The following is a 13,032-nucleotide window of genomic DNA, read 5'->3' on the forward strand; positions in this document are numbered from 1 at the left end:
TGTTCTCAAGTCTTGATTGGGCTCTCGATTCCTTTTTGCATTGATCATCAAGTTCTCGGAGTAACGTGTCCGTCGTCAGATCACATTTCAATCGAAAATAGTTTTTCCAAACTTCTTTCGGCCCATAAAAAACAAGCCACACCCCGTAATACAAATCAATGTCTGTTTTATGTGTGTGTGTGTGTGTGTGCTCAAGTCTTAAACAAACGGATGAAAAAGAAGACCGGTATACCGACTTCTTTTTACTACGTCCTTCATAGAAAAACCGCTATCGTGCCCATGACACGTGGGAGAGCGGCCAGCTGGATGTGAATTCATCAAGACGTCCAGCTGGCTCTTCCCTGGCTCAATTTGTTTTGTTTTACCTCCCTCCCACTGGAAAGAAGAAGAAAAAAAACAAACAAAACAATCACCATGAAATCCAAAAACAATTGAGAAATGTAAACGATCAATCTTGAAGAACAAGGACAGGGACAAAGGGATAAAGGGAGAAAGGGAGGGGCCTTACTTTTTGCGCAGAGTTTTGGACAAAACGGCCGTCAAGAGATTGCCAAGACTCGAGTGCGGTGAGCGGCGGCCTCCGCCGGAATCGAACAGGCGGCTAGTCGAGGATCTCCTGGGCATATCTTGGTGCAAGGCCACTTTGGGCGTGGGCTGAAGGCTGGCCTTACGGGGCCCTGTCTGGCATTCGCCCCAATCTTGGGCCGAATTCCTGTCGCCATCGACCGAATCGGACGAGTTGCTCGCTGTCGATCCCACCCGTCGATCGTGAACATCCAGCAGCAAATTGACTGAACGACTCAGCTCATCGGCTACGCGGAACCGACTTGTCCTGCAACTTTCGGGCGAACAAGGCGTCGAGCGCGTCACTTCGGCCCATCCTTCTCTCAACGTATTCGGGATCGGTACGTACTTCGGCTTCTTGGTTGCATTCGCCAAACTGGCCGGTTTGGCAGCCATTTCTTCCCCACCCAAGCGAAAAACACACACACACACACACACGATAATCAAAAAACAAAGGGAAAGCGAAACAAGAGCTCTGGAACACAAACAGCAGCTGCCCACTGAAGCAATCGTCGAAAGACTAGCTCAATATCGAACCATAAAAACGCTATTTCATCGGCTGGCCAGCCACCGTTATCTCCCCCATTTTTCTATTTTGTTTAGCTTTTTTTGTTTAAAGGGAGAACAAGTGAGAGAGCGGTAACGCAATTGGGGGCAACTTCAAGCCCGAAAGGTCCAAAAGGCCGGTTTCTCTCTGTGTGTGTGTGCGTGTGTGACGTTGAGCTCAGATTGCGCCAGCGGCGTATCACGTCAACGGTCATCGTTTCAAAAGAGAAACAAAGTTGTTGGACCCAGCTGTGTAAGCGTCAAATCATAACCGGATCAAATAGAAAAAACGAAATGAACATTTGTTTGAGTCATTGTGACTTTTGACCACTTTTGTTTTCATTTGTTTCGTTATTGATTGCGACAAGCTCTCTCTGTTTTTTGTTGTTTCTCTTTTGCATTTGAATTACATCAGTTAGAACAGATGAAACCCCCCAAAAATGATGGCTCTTACAGGCCAGGACACGCAGGTGTATGGGGGGTCGTCGAATGGCGTGCAACCATCCGATTGTTTCTACGTCTTCCCGAGTGATTAGCATATGGACGGAGAGCGATATTCTGTTCGTGACCTCGAGATCTGCCTTTTCAAAAGGGGGGGACATGGGACACAAGAGCCTGGCTCGATTCAAATGCAACTGGCATACACTGAATTTATTACGATGCACTAACATTGGCCCCGTTAGCTATGTTACGTATTTCTTTTTCAATTTTTTTTTTGGGGGGGACGGGGATTTAAATATGCATTCAGTCCCTAGTCGTTGTGCCACAACTTCCATGACATCGATCCACGTAGTTTTCTTGGGTGTTTTTATATTTACGTTTTGTTACATCAAGTGCACAAGACTTTCTCTTTTAATGTTTTCATTTTATTCGTAGACTTATTTAGCGGCCACGTAACCATTAAAATAGGAAGGGGGGGAGCCCTGCGGTAGTGGGCGGTTTCCTTGTCAATTATCAACCGATTTGAACTGTTGCGCAAAATAGGAAAAACAAATCAAATCAAATCAAAATGTTGGGTTTTACAATGCGCATCGATTAAACCCAGCAAAGATAAGGCACCAAATGTCTTTGTCACCGTAAAAATTGACTATCAAAGTGAACAGATCGGAAATGTTATCGAAGGCAAAAATCGAATCATGAATGTCGACGAACTGCCGATCGAAAAGAAACACTACAACGACCGTACAGGGGGAGAGGAGGGAATAAACCTCGCCCCGAAATGGAATGCGCGTTGTACGAAGCATTAGAGCGGCGGCATTTGGAGCCAAACCGCAGGCGGCAACGAACACGCATCGATCCCTTTGCATTTCACACGGCCGGATGCGTGTGAGTGCCTGCAGAGGTTAAAGAGCTATCGGCGAATTTTTGGCTCTCTCCCCATCGTCGCCAAAGTTCAATACCACCACCACCACAGGGGGGGGGGGCATGTATACAAAATCTTGGCTAGATAGAGAAAGAATGAGATTTTTTTTTTTTTTGAAATTTGAATGTTAAAAGAAAGTTGACAAGATGGGAGGAAAAAATAAAATAAAATACAAGAAAATGGAAAGTTTCCTCATCCATTTATGCGACGACGTGGAACTCGACTGCATCTGACGGGCCAGTGAGGTGCGTCTCTCTATCGGCTGCTGAAGAGAGCCAAAGATCTCATACAACAACAACAACAACAACAGGAAAAAATAAGTTGCCTAGATTGGATGCTAGTCGATCGATACATCCGAGATGTCGACGGAAGCCAAAACTCTTCGTTAAAAAAAAAAATAGGTGGTGGGAGGGGGGAGAGAGATCCGGCATGATAAACTCTTATAAAGACACGGTGGATCAAAACTTCTCTTTACTCTCCTTCATCTTCCCTGCACACTGACACGAAATAATTAAAGTAACCATTTTGTTTTAGTTTTTTTCTTTCTTTCTCTGCAGTAGGTGGAAGGCACAGGCGGATGAATAGATGAAGAAAAGAAAAACTAAAAAAAAACTTGGGTTTCCTGTGCGCTGATGGATGAACCGAACAAGCAGACGTCTACGTTCCAGATCGGACGAAAAAAATAAATAAATAAATCAACGAGAAATAAAAAATTGGTGGTGAACGTACAGCCGATTGGCGTTCAATAAAGAGAGTAAGAGGAACGAGGCTATGAGCGATGGAAATTGGCCGTAACGAGGAAACAACAACGAAAAGATTAAGAAAAAGAGAAGTCATTCGGCCATTTTGTTGTGTGTGTGTGTATCGATGCCGTCATGCCGAATAATAAATTACCGGTAAATGAAATATCGCTATAGCGAGCGTTGGGCGTTTTCCTTCTGCAAGACTCGAGTGAAAACCAAACAACTCCCTATCAAAGAAATTATTGCATTCGTCATCAACTTCTTCTTTTCTTTTCTTTTCTGATTGTGTGCATGTGTCGAATTCATACAATATCCGACGACTATCGATTGGAATATACGACTGGCGCGCAACGCCGATCCACATTATCCTTCATGAAAATGCAAGGCGCGCCGCCAGTGGATGAGAAAAGCACATCGCCGGACATATGCGTCGTCGTCAATAGGGCCCCGAGAGCTCTTCAAAATTTAGATGCTTTCCACTCTCGTCTTCATTTCAAAAAAAGAAAAGAAGCGTCGTTCGGAGAGACAGAATTCTATAATGAAAACGACGCGAAAAAAGAGAGAGAGAGAGAGATTGTTGTAGTTCGACTTACTGCCACGAAGAGAGGCCATCCTTGAGTCTGTCTTTGATGGATCGTTGGCGATGAGGGCCGGTCAATCCATCCGACGACGTCATGGCCTTTGTTGCACACACACACACAAAAGAGAGAAGACGGCTATGCTTTTCCCTCCGTTTGTCGTTCGGACGACACCTCCGCCGCCCACCTCCTTACACCTCTGTTCTTCCGCGCGACACCAATCCACCTGGAATACCCATTCGATCCGGCTACCAGGCGGATTTCTATAGGAAATTGGGGGAAAGAAAATGAAGAAATTAGTTTCATATTTAAAAAAAAAACAAAAAGAAGAAGGACAACATACAGCAACCAATTGTCCTGTCACTACGTTTGATGCATCACATTAATAGATTAGCCCTTTAACTCAACAGGCATAACCGAATGATAAGAGACGGAAGATAATTTTTTTTTTTCGATGAACAACGCACTGCCTACCTTTACGGGCAGCCGGAAACAATAAAATTTAAAAAAACAAACCACAATTTAAAAAAAAAAAATTAAATTAAATAAATAAATGTTGTTTGCCTCGGCCGTTTTCACGCTGAACAAACTAAAGACGTAACGTGAACCCAAACAAAAGAAATACAACAGCAATCCGACGACGATGGCTTCCCGGAGAGTACAGGTACGATGTTGACATCCGGCCAGAGGATTTTATTCGTCTAGCGTGATAGTATGTAACATCCGCGCGCGAGCGTAGAGAACGCAAGCGCATCACCTGCTCCCGCCTCTTCGCCATTTGCTACTCCTCCTCCCCACATCTTCGTGTCCCTTCGCTGCCAGTTTGTTACCCCCCGTAACACAAGGAGCTCCTAGACAGCCAATGTCAGGATATCAACCGATCGGCAATCCTCCGATCCGGCTTCACCTAAAGTCCCTACCCCACCTCCTGCTCAGACATGGCAGGTCACGCACCATCACAACAAACAAACCAGCAAAAATAAACAAACATACAAAAGGGAAAGAAAAGAAAGGGGGACATTCATCAACAAACAACAGCGACATTGACGGTAATCAATGATATTCCGTTAGTCCGAAATAACGAGCTTTAAAGTATACAAATCAACCCTGAGTTTGTTTGTTTTGTTTTTTAATTATCGACGACATCGTCTTCTTTGCCCCCGTTGCCAGTAAAACGATGGAAAAAGTCCGCCAGAACTCGACAATCTGGATGTGATTCTGGAACGTCAACAGGGCGTTAATCGACACGCTCCAATGTGTGTGTCTCTATGTGCGTATGGGGGTGGGAAAGGGGAGTTGGGTGGGGGGGTCTTGGAAGGTATTGATCGTTGGCAAACCGGTCGGAAACCCAATCCCGATGACCCACTCTACCCCCCCTTTTGACTGAACGACGCAGCAGTCCAACAATGTCTTTTACGGTTTTCCATTTCCCATTTCCTTTTTATAAGATCCTTCAAATCATTTAAAAAGCAAAGCAGACAAGTTTTGAATGACAAATGGGCTTTGATTGATTCAGCAAAGTGAGACGCAAGCCACGTATACTTAATATCTTTCTAGATGTCGTACAACTGGCCAGACAACAGGGAAAGCCAGGCCAAGCCAATATGAGAATAGGAAATGGCAACCTATAAAGCCGGATGTCTATGTGCGCGCGCACACGCACGTACAGACACACACACAGACACAAGACCCGAGTGCCCCCCAGTCCAATCGTGTTCCAGTTAAGCCAACAAGGAACGCGACATTTATCTCGATAAGATTACGTAGTGTCCATTTCTCTTTGTCAATAATTCCACGAATCATTTTATTGGTCACATCTCGTACACAATTTGTTGGACACTAGTTTTCTGTGGCGAGCGACTGGAAACGGGTAATAAGTAATCAATATTTGAACAGCAGCCAAGCAGATCGTTCAACGCCATCGTCATGTAAGTGTGTGCTTTTGTGGCAATTCTACCAATACCAAATGACGAAGTTGATTAAATTGCCAGGGACAGGATAGTCACGGATGGGTGGGATCGATGGCACAATTCGACAGAAGGGTCGATACATACAAATTGAAGTGCAACGAGACCAGTGGAATTGAGTGGACTGGACTGGAAGGGCGGCCAATTCCGAATGGAACTGAACTCGAAATCGGTATTAGACTTGTCGTGCTAGACGAATAACGAGACTCTACTTCGCGGTTGAGAGGAGAGCATTAAACGCGATACCGCTGCCAAGTGGACCCACCACCAAGTCTGGTAGGAAATGAAAAAGTCAGTTGGTCTAACTCCCTCTCTGGAGGGAGACAAACTACCTTCCTAATACCATCACTTCAAATTATTTTCTTCCCCTGGTTTTGTTTTGTTTCACAGGTACACATTGTGTGGCACGTAATACTACTAGGGCTTCAAAAAAGTGGCTGACCAAACAAAGATTGTGGGATAATTCTTGTCTAGAATTTACATTGTGTCCCCTCACAATTTTCAAAAGTGACACACACTTTGCATGTTACTACTGCATACATAGCAACATTCGTCTGATAAAGAATAATTCCCCTGACTGTGCCATAACAACCAAGTCAGTGCAACAACGGGATCATTTCATATCTAGATTGTCCCCCCCGGCCAAGTGTGTGTTTGCCTGATAATGAACAACAACTCAACTTACATGGAGGAGCCATATAGATAAGCTATAGATGCTCTACCATTGCGGATCGGTAAAACTCAGCACGCGGTAACACTACTCGGAAAACAAACTTGGTTATGTGCGTGGAATATCTCTATCGACTAACCAGTACGCTGCCTCATTCTTCATTCCATCTGCGTTTCATTTGTTGGGTTTTTATGAGAAAACGTCACAAGAAAACAAAAAAAGAAAATATAATAAACAACATTCTAAACGAACCTGGAAATAAATTGAGGTGCTGATTTTGAAACTGACTTTCAACAAAACAATAAAAGCAGTTATTTTAAGACCAACTCTAGTCTAAATCAATCTTCCAAACTAATGTGAAAGAATTTTTTATTTTTTAACTGTCTGCTCGTGTCAATCGTGAACTTCCTCGTAGTGCCAGCATTAACAACCGCTAGATGGCTTGTTCCGCTGGAAAGTCAACATCGACTGCTAATCCCTTTAACTGGACTTCAACGCCGACATCAGAAAATCGGCAAATCTAATTAACGCTGTTGGACAACACAAAGTGCTGTTGAAGGAATTTGCTGTCCAGAACAATCAAGTTGCAATTACTTTAATACTCTTTACAATATGTGGGCCGACACTCTTTTAATTGTTGGAATATCAGTTTTCACCGCCCTTTTAGGCGAAGGTATAGATTCATCTTTGAGTTCAACTTTATCGTGATCTGAAATATTTGTTGTTCATTACTTCAGGCGTTACGTGGCTTTTAGTCTACAAAACGGAAAAATACCAAAGGTTGAAGGCTGAGATAGATAGACAGAGCAAAAAACGTAAGTTGTTCAACTTAGGAGAAAATGCACAATGGCAATTCAATATTAATTTGCATGTCTGTATTTTTCTTAGTTGAAAAAATTAAGGAAACATGTTCCGACACTTTGGACAAGGGCCTCAAGAAAAAAATAGACAGAGAAGAAGAAAAACTAAAGAACAATAATCGAGATTTGTCTTTAGTCAAAATGAAATCAATGCTGGCCATAGGTTTTGCATTTACAGCTCTTCTGGGAATGTTCAACTCAATGTAACCAAAAGCTGTTAAAATGTGTTGTTTTTATGAAAGAATTATCCATCTAATGAATTAAAATTTTTTTTTCCAGATTTGATGGTAGAGTTGTTGCCAAATTACCATTCACACCAATCTCATGGGTGCAGGGGCTCTCTCACAGAAATTTATCTGGAGAGGATTACACTGACTGCAGCTTTATTTTCCTTTACATATTGTAAGTATAATAGGGTTTAATGACCAAAAAATCTTATATCCTGATTTGTTTTTCCTCTAGATGTACTATGTCTATCAGGCAAAACATCCAGAAACTTCTAGGATTTGCACCCTCTAGGGCAGCAAATAAACAAAGTGGTGGGTTGTTTGGACAGCAACCACCATCTCTAAAATGATTGATTTAAATAGATTATATTACAATGGGTCTCAATGGTAATACACCCGTTTTGACGTGAGTCTTTGAAAATTAATAGTGGTTCATCGAAGGATGTATATAGGAAAATAGTTACTCTGTGCACAGAGTGAACTTATGAAGTTGACGATACTCCGTATTTTATAAGATCATGAAGTTTACTAATATAGACCATTTTTATGAGAAGTGTAAACTTTTTATTTAAACCATCCTACCCTTATCGAAGTAAAATGACATTTGTGCAACTTGTGAACAGCCGACAACGATTTTACGATAAATAATCTGGAGGACTTTCAGTACGAAATCCGTCCTACACCACGATGCGCTTAACAGTAACTCCCAAATTAACAGCATCAAACGTAAAAATTTTCCCACATAAAACTGTTAGACTAACTTGTTCACATAACAAATCTAGATAACCTCATGATGAATGAGTCATAGTAGTTTTTACCTGTGAATGTTAGTTCAATTCAAACAAGCTAAGAATATCGCTGACACAGTCCATGTCAGCTGTTTTCAACATGATGACTTACTAAATGTATGCTCGTAGTTTCAACTATTATTGCTATTTTAAGCAAATAATTCTGTCAGCTCAGCTGACAAGATAAACTTTGACTGAAACTACATCTCATTTTACAAGAATGCTGCGGGTGCGATGAAAGAAGTAACCATTCTAAAACAAATGTGAGGAACCTCTTATTTATTGATCTTCCAACAAATATGAGAATCACTTGAGTTCCTTGACCTGAAGACCTAAAATCAAATCACAAGTTGTCAATTTCAGCAGTCAACATATCAAGATAATAAATCTTACCAGGAGGAAGGGACTGCTTCAGTTTCTCTGCCTTCTCTTTGTCGGTAATAACCAAGGTGTAAAGAAATCGGGAGCAGCGCACTTTGAATTTGGTGTTCTCAGGATTTTTCTTTATCTTGACAGACTTGGCATCCTTTCTGCGAGCCTTCAGAAGGAAGTCCTTGATCTCCATGATTTGTTTGGGCTGAAAGGAGGAAATGAGAAAAACAATTTGTAATGTCAGCTTCAGCATCGTGCATGATGAATCCTTTCACTTAATATACATAAACGAAGAGTATATATTCTCTAACTTACCATTTTGGGAGGTTGATAGTATGAACTGACTTGGTGACAAGTCTATGCCCTGTTAAATTAAAATAAAAATTATGTTGGGATAGAAAAAAAATATTCTTTTAAAATAACACTGAATAATTTGGCATCGAATAAATAAATTGGTGAATGAGCTTGTTGTACCAAAGATGAGATGAAGACAGATAAAACTAAATGAAACAAACCAAGCAACGACTTACTTTTCCCAAACGGTTTCACGTGAAAAAGACTGGGTACAAGCAAAACCTCTAGAGAAAAAAGAAGGCCGAATACAGGGTTGTCACACGTTGAGAAATACTTTATTTCATTTGCTACTTACCTGCCATCTGGTTCTAATTTGATTTTTCACGAATGTCTTTTCTTCTTATTGAAAACAAGGCTGATTTACCGATACCCGTTTTCAATATTAGCAGGCTTTTATTACACTTTAGAAATTCAATTGACTTCCATGAAACAATGGATATAAAGAGCGGCAACGGCAGCATATTAATTTTTTCTTTACTATCTTTGAATAATATTGTAGACATATGGTTTTCACATGTTTTCTTTTATCGAACGCTATTTCTGTGTAACAACTATTGCTGGTTAGATCTTTTTAAAACTCCGTTTTTCATTTAAATGCCATTCCATCCTTTGCCAACAGACGACGTCGTAGTCACTAGTCAGTCTATCCGTGATAGACCTACCTGGATAGTGGATAACCTATCCGATCTATACATCTCTGCGTATGGTACTGTTGAGCTACATAGTTGCCTAGCAACTTATCCCTGTGCTTTTTCAATTTGTTTAGCGCAATCACAACAAAAACCGGAAGAACAAGACTGTAGAAAAACATTTTACTAGAAGACGAATCGGAAACGAGAAAGAAAATGGTAAGTTTTTAAAGAATGAAATGCAATTTTTATTTTATTCATATGCGAATTGTTCAGCTGCTGTCACGAACAAAACCTGCAGCTAGTAACAAAAACCATTCCTTAGTGAATCTAAGTGAAATTACCAAAGCTCAACGAATGGCAGTGTCACCTCAGGAAGTGCCATCGGTTACTAAATTTGTAGAGAATCGGTACGGAAAAATGTATTTTTTAAACTAAAAATTTTAATATTTCCTTCATCGCCACCGATAACCACGACATTGCGAGAAACTTAATCAATCAAACTAATATTGTTATTATTTTATTTCTCAATGTCAATATACAGAGATTTCCAAGGAGCTATTACTCTTTTAGAGGTAAATAAATTGAAGAAATTCTGTTTTTTGATTTTCAATAACACGTCGGAACGCTCAAATTCTGACACAATTTGTCAAAGTACCAAAAACAAAACGAAAATGCTAGCTCGGAAACAGATTTGTGGTTAGTATACTGCGAATTCCATCGTGGCAACTACAAGCAGGCCCTTTTGCAATACGAGACAATGAACAACTCGCTTTACGCTGCTTGCTGCTATTTCTATTTAGGGATGTATCAAGAATCGCGCGAATTAGTTCTCAAATCACCAAAATGTCCTTTGCAGGTAAAAGATTTCTCGACCAATTTTCAATTTGCCCATGTCTCGCATTCTCCAGTTTCATGCCTAAAAGTGTAAGCTATCATTCTTGGAAAATTAGGTTAGACTTTCTTTTCATTTGGCTCACAAAACTGGCGATGAAGTAAGCGTACTAGAGTTCCATAGGCAACTACGTGATGTTGCTGAAGACCAACTGTCTTTGGCGGCTGTTCACTTTTTACGCGCACACTACCAAGAAGCAATCGACATCTACAAGCGACTTGTTTTACAAAACAAGGATCTCATGGCCCTTCATGTCTGTAATACACAACAGTTTCATTTTCGTTACAATAATAACTAAACTTTCCGAAAAAGTTGACATTCTTCAACAGTTAAAGAGCGATATAATTTACCTTGTTTAGATATTGCTCTGTGCTACTACAAACTGGATTTCTACGATGTTTCTCAAGAAGTGTTGTCTGTTTATCTGCAAAAGAATCCAGATTCGCTAATCGCTATTAATTTGAAAGCTTGCAACATTTACCGACTGTATAATGGCCGCAGTGCCGAATCTGAGATTCGCCCGCTGTTGGTGAGTGTATTTGTATTTTATTTTCAGAAAAACAGAAATTCCTTATCAACGATTTCAATTGCAATAGGAGGCTCAAGTCAATTGTCCATTCGGCAAGGATTTATTAAATCACAATCTCGTCATTTTCAGAAACGGAGATGGTGCTCTTCAAGTGCTGCCGCCGTTGGTCGATGTCATTCCAGAGGCCAAACTTAACTTGATCATTTACTATCTCCGACAAGTATACATTAAATGAAATTAACCTAAAATGAAAAACGAAATCCCCGAATAGTACAGGAGTACCGAGCTTTATAACTAAACAAAAACGTCGTTGTTTCTTTTCCGATAAAGGATGAGACAAAGGAAGCTTTCGATTTAATGCAAGATGTCAATCCAAGCTTGCCGGCCGAGTACATTTTGAAAGGAATCGTGTATGCGCTTATTGGACAGGAAACAAACAACGTACAGTACAATGAAGGAAATGGGTCACAATAAAATAACAAATTTCAAATTTCTTTCCTTGCTTTAGAAAGAGTACTTGGATACAGCAATCCAGTATTTGCATCTCGTTGGAGGTAGCGCGAGTGAGTGTGACACAATACCTGGTAAGATGGAGATGTCATAACTACACATTTTTATGCTGCCACCACGATTGGGAAAGAGAATTAAAGATAAACTATTCACTTAACAGGGCGTCAGTGTGTCGCTTCAGCCTTTTTCCTTCAACGTCAATACGAGGTAGCGTAAGAAATATTTTCGTATTTTAAATGACAGACACAAAACTGAAAACGGAAATTTATAGGACGTCTTGCTGTACTTCAATTCAATTAAATCCTATCTGAGTAATGATGATACTTTCAAGTTCAATCTGGCACAGGTGTATAACATATTTTTTGCTTGCTGCCCTTTTTTCTAAAAGAAACAATAAGCCTTTCTTCTGCAGGTGCAAACAATATTAGGACACTACAAAGAAGCTGAAGAGGAACTTGTTACCATCCAGAGCGCAAAGTACCGTAGCGAGTACAACTACATCGAGTGTTTAACGCGTTGCCGTAAGCATATGGGCATTCAAGACGAATGAAAGCTTAAAACATGTTACAAACGGTTTCATTTCTTAGTGGTGATGAATCGCAAAGCTGTCCAGGCCTGGGAAATATATTCCAGAATGGAAACATCTGCAGAATCTTTGGGTTTGCAAAGCTTAAGCGGAAGATTTTCCTATGAATAACGAAAGGAATTCATTCTTGTTCTCAGGAATTCTCCATTTGTTAGCCAATGATTGCTATCGTACTGGGCAGTTTTACATCGCTGCAAAGGCATTCGATGTTTTGGACAAATACGATCCCAATCCAGAACACGCTGCGGCAAAACGTGGGGCATGTGTAGGTTTACTTCAAATGGTTTTAGCAGGACGAGAACACAGGTAAACTTCATCCTATACAATTCCATCGAAAGTCGTGAAAACATAAATATTCTCATTTCGTGTTCGTCCCACGTGAAGGGAGGCTTTAAGTGAAGCTGTAAATTTAATGCGGGGATCTCCTGACCCACAGATGGATCATATTTTGAGAGTCATAATGAACTGGGCAAAAGAAAATCGAATTAAAATGTAAAATAGCCTTCCATGGCGTGCAAGTTATCGGCGTTACATCGCTAAATGACAATAAGTATGTTATGGTTCTTGCGAATCAAACGAATGATTACCCACCAACTGTAAAACACATTACCTGCATTTTAGAATTCCTATTGAAGGAGCTATATGAAACAATGGACCGACATAATTAATAATCTAACTAATACACAGAAATGTTGATTCATAACACCTTCTCTATTATCGTACGGAGATAAAGCTGAATAAGAAAATACTATGGTGAAATTCTCTGGCTAGAATTTCCTATTTTTGTTGTTTTTTTTTTTGTTCGCAGGATGAAAGTCGCGAAACTTTTATATTTTATGGCTCAACCATAT

At 40.6% G+C, this 13,032-nt stretch overlaps 3 protein-coding genes and 2 long non-coding RNA genes across 7 annotated transcripts; 4 read left to right on the top strand and 1 right to left on the bottom strand.

The window, feature by feature from the left end:
* Positions 1 to 235: 235 nt before the first annotated feature.
* Positions 236 to 2,506, bottom strand: LOC116924970. Its single transcript, XM_032931599.2, has 2 exons — positions 509 to 2,506; positions 236 to 375 (listed from the first exon to the last, which is right to left on the bottom strand). The coding sequence occupies exons 1-2, from the start codon at positions 958 to 960 to the stop codon at positions 318 to 320; spliced, it is 510 nt and encodes a 169-aa protein (XP_032787490.2). The 5' UTR covers positions 961 to 2,506; the 3' UTR covers positions 236 to 317.
* LOC116924973 lies at positions 768 to 3,379 on the top strand. Of its 2 annotated transcripts, none has more exons than XR_004395269.2 (2): positions 768 to 905; positions 3,031 to 3,379. It is a non-coding gene; the product is annotated as an uncharacterized LOC116924973 (long non-coding RNA). The 2 variants fall into 2 exon arrangements; XR_006648163.1 differs by having other exon boundaries at positions 778 to 905; positions 3,008 to 3,379.
* A 2,109-nt stretch (positions 3,380 to 5,488) lies between these two features.
* Positions 5,489 to 6,757, top strand: LOC116924972. The gene is made up of 3 exons (XR_004395268.2): positions 5,489 to 5,722; positions 5,786 to 6,037; positions 6,152 to 6,757. It is a non-coding gene; the product is annotated as an uncharacterized LOC116924972 (long non-coding RNA).
* Positions 6,758 to 6,863: 106 nt separating this feature from the next.
* Positions 6,864 to 7,928, top strand: LOC116924969 (calcium load-activated calcium channel). The gene is made up of 5 exons (XM_032931598.2): positions 6,864 to 7,104; positions 7,169 to 7,246; positions 7,320 to 7,494; positions 7,571 to 7,693; positions 7,754 to 7,928. The coding sequence occupies exons 1-5, from the start codon at positions 7,044 to 7,046 to the stop codon at positions 7,866 to 7,868; spliced, it is 552 nt and encodes a 183-aa protein (XP_032787489.1). The 5' UTR covers positions 6,864 to 7,043; the 3' UTR covers positions 7,869 to 7,928.
* Positions 7,929 to 9,733: 1,805 nt separating this feature from the next.
* LOC116924968 (intraflagellar transport protein 56) lies at positions 9,734 to 12,884 on the top strand. Of its 2 annotated transcripts, XR_004395267.2 has the most exons (16): positions 9,734 to 9,880; positions 9,938 to 10,071; positions 10,206 to 10,236; positions 10,317 to 10,520; positions 10,615 to 10,813; positions 10,916 to 11,085; positions 11,153 to 11,305; positions 11,416 to 11,526; positions 11,594 to 11,669; positions 11,756 to 11,802; positions 11,867 to 11,941; positions 12,008 to 12,116; positions 12,183 to 12,254; positions 12,319 to 12,487; positions 12,566 to 12,731; positions 12,803 to 12,884. XR_004395267.2 is itself a non-coding variant. In XM_032931596.2 (15 exons), exons 1-15 carry the CDS (start codon positions 9,878 to 9,880, stop codon positions 12,675 to 12,677), a joined length of 1,665 nt encoding a protein of 554 aa, XP_032787487.1. In that variant the 5' UTR covers positions 9,734 to 9,877; the 3' UTR covers positions 12,678 to 12,884. The 2 variants fall into 2 exon arrangements, 1 of the variants encoding a protein (XP_032787487.1); XM_032931596.2 differs by having other exon boundaries at positions 12,566 to 12,884.
* Positions 12,885 to 13,032: the final 148 nt, after the last annotated feature.

The sequence above is a fragment of the Daphnia magna genome, linkage group LG6 (assembly GCF_020631705.1).
Source record: "Daphnia magna isolate NIES linkage group LG6, ASM2063170v1.1, whole genome shotgun sequence".
Classification (NCBI taxonomy): Eukaryota; Metazoa; Arthropoda; class Branchiopoda; order Diplostraca; family Daphniidae; genus Daphnia; species Daphnia magna.

Coding starts and splice junctions, on each gene's coding strand:
- LOC116924968 (XM_032931596.2), top strand. Junction 10,237..10,316: donor GAGCTATTACTCTTTTAGAG/GTAAATAAATTG, acceptor AATTTGTCAAAG/TACCAAAAACAAAACGAAAA. Junction 11,527..11,593: donor TTGGACAGGAAACAAACAAC/GTACAGTACAAT, acceptor TCCTTGCTTTAG/AAAGAGTACTTGGATACAGC.
- LOC116924969 (XM_032931598.2), top strand. CDS start 7,044: ATGTGGGCCGACACTCTTTTAATTGTTGGAATATCAGTTTTCACCGCC. Junction 7,105..7,168: donor CACCGCCCTTTTAGGCGAAG/GTATAGATTCAT, acceptor TCATTACTTCAG/GCGTTACGTGGCTTTTAGTC. Junction 7,247..7,319: donor AGATAGACAGAGCAAAAAAC/GTAAGTTGTTCA, acceptor TATTTTTCTTAG/TTGAAAAAATTAAGGAAACA.
- LOC116924970 (XM_032931599.2), bottom strand. CDS start 960: ATGGCTGCCAAACCGGCCAGTTTGGCGAATGCAACCAAGAAGCCGAAG. Junction 376..508: donor TCCAAAACTCTGCGCAAAAA/GTAAGGCCCCTC, acceptor TCTTCTTTCCAG/TGGGAGGGAGGTAAAACAAA.